This window comes from Filicampus tigris, chromosome 22 (genome assembly GCF_054856515.1).
Source record: "Filicampus tigris isolate MCC_2025a chromosome 22, RoL_Ftig_1.0, whole genome shotgun sequence".
NCBI lineage: Eukaryota > Metazoa > Chordata > Actinopteri > Syngnathiformes > Syngnathidae > Filicampus > Filicampus tigris.
In genome coordinates this window covers 10,287,589-10,298,837 of record NC_141238.1, presented here as the reverse complement: position 1 = coordinate 10,298,837, position 11,249 = coordinate 10,287,589, and the positions used below count along the sequence as shown (strand labels likewise).

Sequence of the window (11,249 nt, the reverse complement as noted above, 5' to 3'; positions counted from 1 at the left end):
ATATCTATCTCTATATATCTATATCTATCTCTATATCATTTATTCATTATCCATACCGCTTATCCTCACAAGGGTCGCGGGGCGTGCTGGAGCCTATCCCAGCTGTCTTTGGGCAGTAGGCGGGGGACACCCTGAATTGGTTGCCAGCCAATCGCAGGGCACACAGAGACAGACATTCTCACTCACAATCACACCTCGGGGCAATTTAGACAGTCCAATCAACTTACCACGCATGTTTTTGGAATGTGGGAGGAAACCCACGCAGGCACGGGGAGAACATGCAAACTCCACACAGGGAGGCCGGAGCCGGGATCGAACCCACGACCTCTGAACTGTGAGGCGGACGTGCTAACCAGTCGACATCTCTATATCTATCTATCTATATATGTATATCTATCTATCTATGTATATATATCTATATCTATCTATATATCTACATATAGATATATAGATATATAGAAGACCCACAGTTTGATGATTCGTATTTTATTCAGAATCACATGTACACTTTCCAACCGTCCCATCAAAATTCAATAGTTTCTTGACATTCCACCTAATCATTCATGAACTTAATTCATATGGACAACACTAAAACAGTGTACAAAGTACAAATATTGTTTACAAAATGTGGGACCAGTGTTAATTCTCAACACTTGTCTTCTGGCGGATTTATAAAATAAAATATTCTACACAGAATAATCACTTTCCCATCAAAAGTAAAGGTTTCCTCACAGTCCATATAATCAATTATGAATTTACTTCATATGGACATCACTAAAACATTGTAGAAAGTGCTACATTGCTTAAAAATGGAGCACCAGTGATAATACTCAATGCTTGTCCACAGCGGGCTTTAGTAGATACAAAGAGAAGACAAAATAAAAGATGCTACATAGTATAAAACAATGCCAATTTTGTAAATAACTATCATGCAAAATACTTCCGCTGTAAAATATTAACATTTTCATTTCAAGCTTTTTTATCATTGTGGTTGTCACCAGCACACTTGTGTCTTTTGACCGAAGCCTGCAGAGAGAATCTTTTACCACAAACTGAGCAGGAAAAAGGTTTCTCACCAGTGTGGGTTTTTGTGTGTCTTTTTAAGTTTCCCTTCTTAAAGAATCTTCGGCCACAAAATAGGCAGGCAAAAGGTTTCTCACCAGTGTGGATTCTTGAGTGTTTTTTTAGGTTTCCCTTGTTAGAGAATCTTTGGTTACAAAATAGGCAGGAAAAAGTTTTCTCACCAGTGTGGGTTCTGGTGTGACATATTAAGTGTTCCTTCTGAGAGAATCTTTGGTCACAAAATAGGCAGGAAAAAGGTTTCTCACCAGTGTGGATTCTTGAGTGTGTTTTTAAGCTTCCCTTCTGAGAGAATGTTTGGCCACAATCTGAACAGGCAAAAGGTTTCTCACCAGTGTGGGTAATTGTGTGTCTTTTTAGGTTTCCCTTCTTAAAGAATCTTCGGCCACAAAATAGGCAGGAAAAAGGTTTCTCACCAGTGTGGATTCTTGAGTGTGTTTTTAAGCTTCCCTTCTGAGAGAATGTTTGGCCACAATCTAAACAGGCAAAAGGTTTCTCACCAGTGTGGGTAATTGTGTGTCTTTTTAGGTTTCCCTTCTTAAAGAATCTTCGGCCACAAAATAGGCAGGAAAAAGGTTTCTCACCAGTGTGCATTCTTGAGTGTTTTTTTAGGTTTCCCTTGTCAGAGAATCTTTGGTCACAAAATAGGCAGGAAAAAGGTTTCTCACCAGTGTGGATTCTTGAGTGTCTTTTTACACTTCCCTTCTGAGAGAATATTTGGCCACAATCTGAACAGGAAAAGGGTTTCTCACCAGTGTGTGTCATCATGTGTTTTAAACGGCTCTTATAAGCGTAAGTTTTCCCACACTGAGAACATTTCCAGCATTTGTTGTCAGTGTTACATGTTATATCACCTTCAGATTCATCATCGTCATCATTATCATCAGCAGGATGTGATGACACGTCATCACTATCTGATAATGGAGGTAGGAAGCCATCTGCTTGTGATCCTTCACATTTGTCTCCATCACTCTCTGTTGACATTTGTTGACATGAGCTGCCGCTTGGAAGCCCCGCCCTTCTGCTCCCCCCACTTTGACTTTCACTCTTCAAAGGGGCACCAGTCGTAGGCAACTCCTCCTCCTCCTCTTTCACGTAGGGAGGCTCTTCTCCCTCCTCTTTCATGCAAGGGAGCTCTGGCTCCTCCGTTTTTATCACGGAAGGAGACTGCTGCTCCTCTTCCCCTTTGAAGTGGGGGACCTCTTCGTCATCCTCTTCCTCTTTAATGTGAGGACGAAAATCTTCACTGATGTCTGCAAGATGAAAGAAGACATACACACGGTGTTATGGTTTGTAGTTAGAATGAAGGTGAGCCAGATGGGTTATGATGACTACGTACTGTTTGGCATTTGCAAATTCACTTACTGATGCATTTTTGGGGTGCCTATCCATGGTTATTTGTGGAAAGACTTGCACATTGCACCTTTTTGAGTGGTGGCTAGGGATGGGTATCAATAAGATTTTAGTGATCCGGTGCCTCAACGGTATATCGGCACTTCTGTTTTGCTTTGAAAAACAAAACAAAAATGTTAGAACGCATGCTTTATTAATAAATTTATTTTTCTTGCAACATCAGACATGAATGTAAAGGTAAATAGATAAACAATTTACAGAAAAAGAATTGATTTGATAAATAATTATTATATAATTAAACATGATATTAATTAAGTGTAAAAGAAAACTTCTGTGAAGTTGTGATGCAAATTTTCTCTATGCCTAGCTACTAACCGACCCCACAAATTAGTAACATAATAAAATTCTCGGGTTATACAACACGTTTGCCATTTTTAAAAAATACTACGTATCATGTTGTAATATGATCACACAGCACTACAATGGCATAGGAAGGAGTCACAGGTGCCTCGCGCACGGCGCTGCAGTGGAGCAAAACGGTAAACCTCCAATTGTCAACATGCATCTTTGGCGAACATATTCATTTGTTAGTTAGAAACGACGACCATCTACCCATTTTCTGAAGCATCCATCCATTTAGACTAATTTTAAATCTATTTGGTTGTCGTCAAGCTGCTATCTACCGCTAAGCTAACCTGAGTATTTTCATCTCCTCTCGAAGAGAAACGGACAAACTTCCTTCGTATGCCTCTGTGAGAGGCCAGCAGACAAACATGTTAATAAACTACTGCTGCTATTTTTTTTTTATGACAGTGAGCACCTTTGTTATTTTAAGACACCCACGGGATACCGTAGCACCGAGTGGCCTAAGCTCATAATCGCCATCACCATGAACCTACTCTATTATGTTGCATGCAAAAAAGCGAGCTGCTCAAGCAAAGTCCCACAAAGGTTGTTATTAAATCCTCATTATTTGAGGTTTTTTTTCTTTTTTTACACAAGAAATGCTAAATTCAAGTTAAAATTTGTTTTAAATTGCCCCACTAAAAATGTTTCTAGACAATGTTGACTATGTAAAAAAGGAAACCGAATGGTTGTTTGTAATGAAGTGAAATGTATGAACTAAAGTAAAATATGGTTTATTTTACGACACAATTGTTCAAGAGTAATTTTTAGTAAGATTTGTACTTTGTACCTGCAGGCAGAGGCTGAGTACAAATGCAAACTACATTTTTCAATTTGCTTAACATCTGGAAAATTAACAATAACATCCGTTGCACTTTCAATTACGTGCTACTTTGTGTTGGTGGGTCACAAAATCTAAATAAAAACATTTACATTTGAGTTGTCCGTCCATCCATCCATTATCTCCCGCTTATCCGAAATCGGGTCGCGGAGGCAGCAGCTTCAGCAGGGAAGCCCAGACTTCCCTCTCCCCAGCAACATCCTCCAGCTCTTCCGGAAGGATCCCAAGGCGTTCCCAGGCAAGCCGGGAGACATAGTCTCTCCAGCGTGTTCTGGGTCGTCCTCGGGGTCTCCTGCCGGTGGGACATGCCCGGAACACCTCACCAGGGAGGCGTCCAGGAGGCATCCTAATCAGATGCCCGAGCCACCTCAACTGGCTCCTCTCGACGCGGAGGAGCAGCGGCTCGACTCTGAATCCCTCCCGGATGGCCGAACTTCTCACCCTATCTCTAAGGGAGAGCCCGGACACCCTGCGAAGGAAACCCATTTCGGCCGCTTGTATCCGAGATCTTGTTCTTTCGGTCATGACCCACAGCTCATGACCATAGGTGAGAGTAGGAACGTAGATCGACCGGTAAATTGAGAGCTTCGCCTTTCGGCTAAGCTCCTTCTTCGCCACGACAGACCGATACAGGGTCCGCATCACAGCAGACGCTGCACCGATCCGCCTGTCGATCTCCCGTTCCATCTTACCCTCACTCGTGAACAAGACCCCAAGATACTTGAACTCCTCCACTTGGGGCAGAATCTCATCCCCGACCCGGAGAGGGCACGCCACCCTTTTCCGACTGAGGACCATGGTCTCAGATTTGGAGGTGCTGATCTTCATTCCGACCGTTTCACACTCGGCTGCGAACCGCTCCAGCGAGAGTTGGAGATCGCGGCTTGAAGAAGCCAACAGTACTACATCATCTGCAAAAAGCAGAGATGCAATACTGAGGCCACCAAACCGGACCCCCTCGACACCTCGGCTGCGCCTAGAAATTCTGTCCATAAAGGTTATGAACAGAATCGGTGACAAAGGGCAGCCTTGGCGGAGTCCAACCCCCACAGGAAACGAATCCGACTTACTGCCGGCAATTCGGACCAAACTCTGGCATCGGTGGTACAGGGACCGGACAGCCCTTATCAGGGGGCTCGGTACCCCGTACTCCCGAAGCACCCCCCACAGAACTCCCCAAGGGACACGGTCGAACGCCTTCTCCAAGTCCACAAAACACATGTAGACCGGTTGGGCAAACTCCCATGCACCCTCGAGGACCCTGCTGAGGGTGTAGAGCTGGTCCACTGTTCCACGGCCAGGACGAAAACCACATTGCTCGTCCTGAATCCGGGATTCGACCTTCCGACGGACCCTCCTCTCCAGCACCCCTGAATAGACCTTGCCGGGGAGGCTGAGGAGTGTGATCCCTCTGTAATTGGAGCACACCCTCCGGTCCCCCTTCTTAAAAAGGGGGACCACCACCCCGGTCTGCCAATCCAGAGGCACTGTCCCCGATGTCCACGCGATGCTGAAGAGACGTGTCAACCATGACAGCCCCTCAACATCCGGAGCCTTTATGAACTCCGGGCGGATCTCATCCACCCCCGGGGCTTTGCCACCGAGGAGCTTTTTGACTACCTCGGTGACTTCAACCCCAGAGATAGGAGAGCCCACCTCAGAGTCTCCAGGCTCTGCTTCCTCAGCGGAAGGCGTGTCGGTGGAATTGAGGAGGTCTTCGAAGTACTCTCCCCACCGACCCACAACGTCCCGAGTTGAGGTCAGCAGCACCCCATCTCCACTATAAACAATTTTAATGGTGCACTGCTTCCCCCTCCTGAGACGCCGGATGGTGGACCAGAATTTCCTCGAAGCCGTCCGGAAGTCATTTTCCATGGCCTCCCCGAACTCCTCCCACACCCGGGTTTTTGCCTCAGCAACCGCCAGGGCTGCATTCCGCTTGGCCAGCCGGTACCCGTCAGCTGCCTCCGGGGTCCCGCAGGCCAAAAAGGCCCGATTGGACTCCTTCTTCAGCTGGACAGCATCCCTTACCGCTGGTGTCCACCAGCGGGTTCGGGGATTGCCGCCACGACAGGCACCGACCACCTTGCGGCCACAGCTCCGAACGGCCGCCTCAACAATGGAGGCACGAAACATGGTCCACTCGGACTCGATGTCCTCCGCCTCCCCCGGGACGTGGGAAAAGTTCTGCCGGAGGTGGGAGTTGAAACTCCTTCTGACAGGGGATTCTGCCAGACGTTCCCAGCAAACCCTCACAATACGTTTGGGTCTGCCAGGTCGGACCGGCATCTTCCCCCACCATCGGAGCCAACTCACCACCAGATGGTGATCAGTTGACAGCTCCGCCCCTCTCTTCACCCGAGTGTCCAAAACATGCGGCCGCAAGTCCGATGATACGACTACAAAGTCGATCATCGAACTGCGGCCTAGGGTATCCTGGTGCCAAGTGCACATATGGACACCCTTATGCTTGAACATGGTGTTCGTTATGGACAATCCGTGATGAGCACAGAAGTCCAGTAACCGAACACCGCTCGGGTTCAGGTCGGGGGGGCCGTTCCTCCCAATCACACCTCTCCAGGTCTCACTGTCATTGCCCACGTGAGCATTGAAGTCCCCCAGCAGAACGATGGAGTCCCCAGGTGGAGCGCCCTCCAGCACACCCTCCAAGGACTCCAAAAAGGGTAGGTACTCTGCGCTGCCGTTTGGTGCATAAGCACAAACAACAGTCAGGACCCGTCCCCCCACCCTCAGGCGGAGGGAGGCTACCCTCTCGTCCACCGGGGTAAACCCCAATGTACAGGCGCCAAGCCGGGGGGCAATAAGTATGCCCACACCTGCTCGGCGCCTCTCACCCTGGGCAACTCCAGAGTGGAAGAGTGTCCAACCCCTCTCGAGAGGACTGGGACCAGAACCCAAGCTGTGCGTGGAGGTGAGCCCGACTATATCTAATCGGAACCTCTCAGCCTCACACACCAGCTCAGGCTCCTTCCCTGCCAGAGAGGTGACATTCCATGTCCCAAGAGCTAGTTTTTGCTGCCGGGGATCGGACCGCCAAGGTCCCCGTCTTCCGCCGCCGCCCAGCTCACACGGCACCCGACCCCTTTGGCCCCTCCCACCAGTGGTGAGCCCATGGGAAGGGGGACCCACGTATCCTTTTCGGGCTGAGCCCGGCCGGGCCCCATGGGTGCAGGCCCGGCCACCAGGCGCTCGCCATCGAGCCCCACCTCCAGGCCTGGCTCCAGAAGGGGGCCCCGGTGACCCGCGTCCGGGCGAGGGAAAACGTGGTCCGTTAATTTTACTCATCATAAGGGGTCATTTTGAGCCGTGCTTAGTCTGGTCCCTCACCTAGGACCTGTTTGCCATGGGTGACCCTACCAGGGGCATAAAGCCCCAGACAACGTAGCTCCTAGGATCATTGGGGCGCGCAAACCCCTCCACCACGATAAGGTGACGGCTCACGGGGGGCATTTGAGTTGTAAGGTGGCAAAATGTGAAAAGGTTGAAGTGGTATATGAACACTGTTTCAAGGCACTTATGTAACAGCAAAACACTTCACCCGACCACTATCACCAAATTAAAGAAAACATTCCCTCATGATCAGTCTTTCGTCCAAAATATTGCCAATATTATATTTCACAAAGACTTAGTAAGACTTAAGAGCATACGTGTAAATACACAAGTTCTAAGACATTCGGGTGAGTTCCTTGATTTAAAAAAAAAAAGTTAAAAATATTGTTTCTATTGGCACATAATTTTACCTAAATTAAGTGATATAGTCTTCATTTTCTTGCTTTTTGACTTGTTTTATTAAACCGTTTATTAGTGTTGTTCCGATACCGATACGGTATTGGGAAGTATCCCGATACCACATTAAAACACTGGTATCGGTATCTGCGAGTACTTACAAATAACGTGATGATGCCATTTTCCGATGCTGTACTAGTAAAGAACGTTGAATGCAGCGCTTTGTATCTTGCTCCCTGCTGCTTTTTAATGTGTGTGTGTGTGGGGGGGGGGGGGGTACAGTGGGGTACAGGAGATATAATGTCGGCGACATGTCACTACTTCAACATGTAAACTCCAGCTAGAGTGAATGTTGCAACAGGCGGAACCAAAGTGGCCAGGTTCAATACGTTGAACCTGATGCAACATTTGAGAACGAAACATGTGAACGAGCACCAAGAGTTAGCGGCGGCGGCGGCGGCAGCGAGCATTAACAAGGGGAATTGACCGCAACAACAAACCCTGCTCAATTTACATTGAATGCAGCGCCTTGTACAGTATCTTGCTCATTCACGACACTGGTGTGTGGTGACTGTTCAGTATTAGCCGTCGCTATTGGCCCATAGCGGACGCTCTTAACCAATGGCGAGGCGAAAGTTGCAAGAGGTGGAATGTGAACAAACACCAAGAGCTTGCGGCGGCGGCGAGCATGAACAAGGAGAATGGACCGCAACAACAAACCCTGCTCAATTTTGGATTTTGGAGTTGAACTTGTTGGATTTTTCTAAGCTTGTTTTTGGTTTTGAAAGTGGATTTGGGAGCGGAAGTTGTTGCAATGGGTCACTAATACTCAAAACAAACTTTTATAATAATTTCCTATAGCTTTTGTAATTAATCCGACACAATCCCTCTCAAAGATACCTCGTGTATATTATTTCTTATTTTTTCCTGTTTCACAAATGTTTTTAAGTCTGACCAAGCCATGATAGCAATGGTTTTACATCCAAGTGAGTATGCAGTTTTTTAGAATTAGAAGAAAAATTTGATCATATACCGTATTGGCCCGAATATAAGATGGCCCTGATTATAAGACGACCCCCTCTTTTTCAAGACTCAAGTTTGAAAAAAGTTTTTTTGAACACCAAATTTTTATACAGAAAATAATTACAGTACATCTGAAACAAATGGTTATAACAATATATTTGAGAGAAAAAGCATGTTATTTTGCCTCATTCAAAGTTTAATATCTGAACATTTAAACATGTAAACTAAAGTGCAATCACATTCGTAAATGAATGGCTTCTGGTTTTTCAAATGTATATACACCAATCTATTGTGATCAAACAACAAAATTGCAATAAGTGCATTAACCATCAAAGTGAAGTTTAACTGTAACTGTAGTCTTGAAACAAATCTGAATAAGGAAAAACATTGCAATAAAATAATGCAAACTGTTTTAACTTGAGAGTAGCTGAGATCTGTCATGGCAGAACATTATCTGTATCTCACATTAGCCATTATCTGCGTCGCTGTGCGCACGTCATTCTCACGTGACAGGAGCTTTGGCCTGGGGAGTCAAGTTCAGCATTCGCTTCAATGATATCTGGCGCCATCAAGCGTCATGAATGGGTATAATGTCTAGACCTCGAAAATAAGACGACCCCCACTTTTTCAGTCTTATTTCAATGCAAAAAACAGCGTCTTATATTCGGGCCAATAAGGTATATCTTTTTCTTCTTCTTTTTTTTCTTTTCTCAAAAGTCTAGTATCGGTACTGATACCGCACAGCTGGGTATTGGAATCGGTATCGGGGCCAAAAAATGGCATCGGAACAACACTATCGTTTATGCAGCGCAAGGATTCCAAGCAACAGTCGCTGTCCCAATTTAACCATTTGCGATTGATAGTTTTCATAGTGAGAAAAAGTTGGCTTGACGTTCCATATTCACGAGTTAGGGACCGTCCATAAATTTCATGTTAGAGGGTGTCAGAAATAGATTCACCAAAAATCAGTCAATTAACATTTTGTCATTCTTATTGCTGTAGTAGATGACAAAGGGAGGCATCTAACTACTACACCTAAAAAAAAATTGTCATATAGGTCATTTTGGAGAAGTTGGAGCCAATTTAAGCATGAGTATAGCGCTAAATTGACACAAATATCTATATAAAATCAGGTGAAACAGCTTTTCTCATTCTGATTGCTGTAGTAGATGGCAACGCGAAGCCTCTAACTACTACACTTCAAATTTTCATCATATAGCTCATTTTGGAGAAGTTGGAGCCAATTTCAGGATAAGTATAGTGCTAAATTGACACAAATATGAACCAAGAATCAAGTAAAACACTTTTTCTCATTCTGATTGCTGTGGTAGATGGCAAAGGGAGGCCTCTAACTACTACACCTCAAATTTTCATGATATAGGTCATTTTGGAGAAGTTGGAGCCACCTACTACATCAATCAGAATGAGAAAAAGTGTTTTACTTGATTTTTGGTGAACATTTCTGTCAATTTAGCACTATACTCATCCTTGAATTGTCTCCAACTTCTCCAAAATGACCTATACGATAAAAATTGAGGTGTCGTAGTTAGAGGCTTTGTTTTGACATCCACTACATCAATCAGAATGAGAAAAAGTGCTTCATCTGATTTTTTATGAATATTTGTGTCAATTTAGCACTATACTCATTCTTGAATTGGCTCCAACTTCTCTTAAATTACCCATATAACGAAAAATTGAGGTGTAGTAGTTAGATGCCTCCATTTACTATCTACTACAGCAATCAGAATGACAACATGTTAATTAACAGATTTTTGGCGAATATGTTTGTCAATTGATGATTGAATATCGAACGTCAAGCCAACTTTTTCTCGCTAGTTTTCATATTACTTCAACTTTTTGGAGTAACACTTTCACTGTTTAAAATGTGTGATTTATTACTGCCTGTGTGGCCAAATATGTACAGAAATTGGATCAAGTCACACATCAGTTCGATGTTAATTATGTCATATTCAATGTAACGTCATACAATGCTCGGGTGAAGGCCTCGCCATATAAAACAAACACGGGAATGTTGTGAAGCGAACAAACCTGCCCTTCTTGAGCCAACCGGAGACTTCTTGAAAACAGCGTCGTTGTCCTCTTTTGCCCCACAAAGTTTCTCCTCGTACTCTCCTGTCCTTCTAGCACGCATTTCCACACGACAATCACAACACTCGACACACACAGTTTGATCTCTGCTGAGCGATGTGTTGTGTTGATCTCAAACGCGTCTCTTTGATAGCGGCTAGCAAGCTAAGCTAAGACACGCTAAGCTAAACTAGGCCAGGCCGAGAAGCTCCCACGTGCATCGAGACGATATAAAGCAAAGACGAGGATTTAACATAAGATATTTAAGTCTACAAAAGTAGCGAGGGGCGTCTGCGTTGAGTCTCTCGAGTACATCTGATACACATTCAGGAAAATGGAGTGCTGCATATGCTTCCATTAAAAAGAGAAAGGGCTGTCGGGCTAGAGTATTTTTGCGCAACGTCACATCCGCTCCTCGCTGATTGGTTCATTTTGGTGTCTGTTGGGTCAGGTTTGCCCTAAGTAGTAAAGTACTGTAACGAACTCAGTTATTTTTTGTTGTGGTTGAATTCGTGTTTTGCAGAGGTATGTTGTTTCCGAGCTTGTTGAATGCGTCGCGCGGCTTGCTGGATGGGAGGGGGTGCGGGCGAGAGAGGAGGAGCGGAGGACGAAGGAGAGAGGGTGTGTGACTGGGTGGATTGAATGGTTGTTGTACTTGTGTTGGCGTCGGCTACGGCCTACAGTAGCCGGTTGAATTAATAAAAACGCGTTC

General features: G+C 45.3%; 1 protein-coding gene across 1 annotated transcript; it reads right to left on the bottom strand.

Annotated features, from left to right (window-relative positions):
* Window positions 1-827: 827 nt before the first annotated feature.
* On the bottom strand, window positions 828-11,016 carry LOC147126972 (uncharacterized). Its single transcript, XM_086022135.1, has 2 exons — window positions 10,499-11,016; window positions 828-2,333 (listed from the first exon to the last, which is right to left on the bottom strand). The coding sequence occupies exons 1-2, from the start codon at window positions 10,599-10,601 to the stop codon at window positions 970-972; spliced, it is 1,467 nt and encodes a 488-aa protein (XP_085878261.1). The 5' UTR covers window positions 10,602-11,016; the 3' UTR covers window positions 828-969.
* Window positions 11,017-11,249: the final 233 nt, after the last annotated feature.

Bases quoted from the DNA above. Each gene is read 5' to 3' on its own strand.
- LOC147126972 (XM_086022135.1), bottom strand. From the start codon at position 10,601: ATGCGTGCTAGAAGGACAGGAGAGTACGAGGAGAAACTTTGTGGGGCA. The intron at 2,334-10,498 runs GTTTGTTCGCTT...TTCATCTTGCAG, and splicing joins GGTTGGCTCAAGAAGGGCAG to ACATCAGTGAAGATTTTCGT.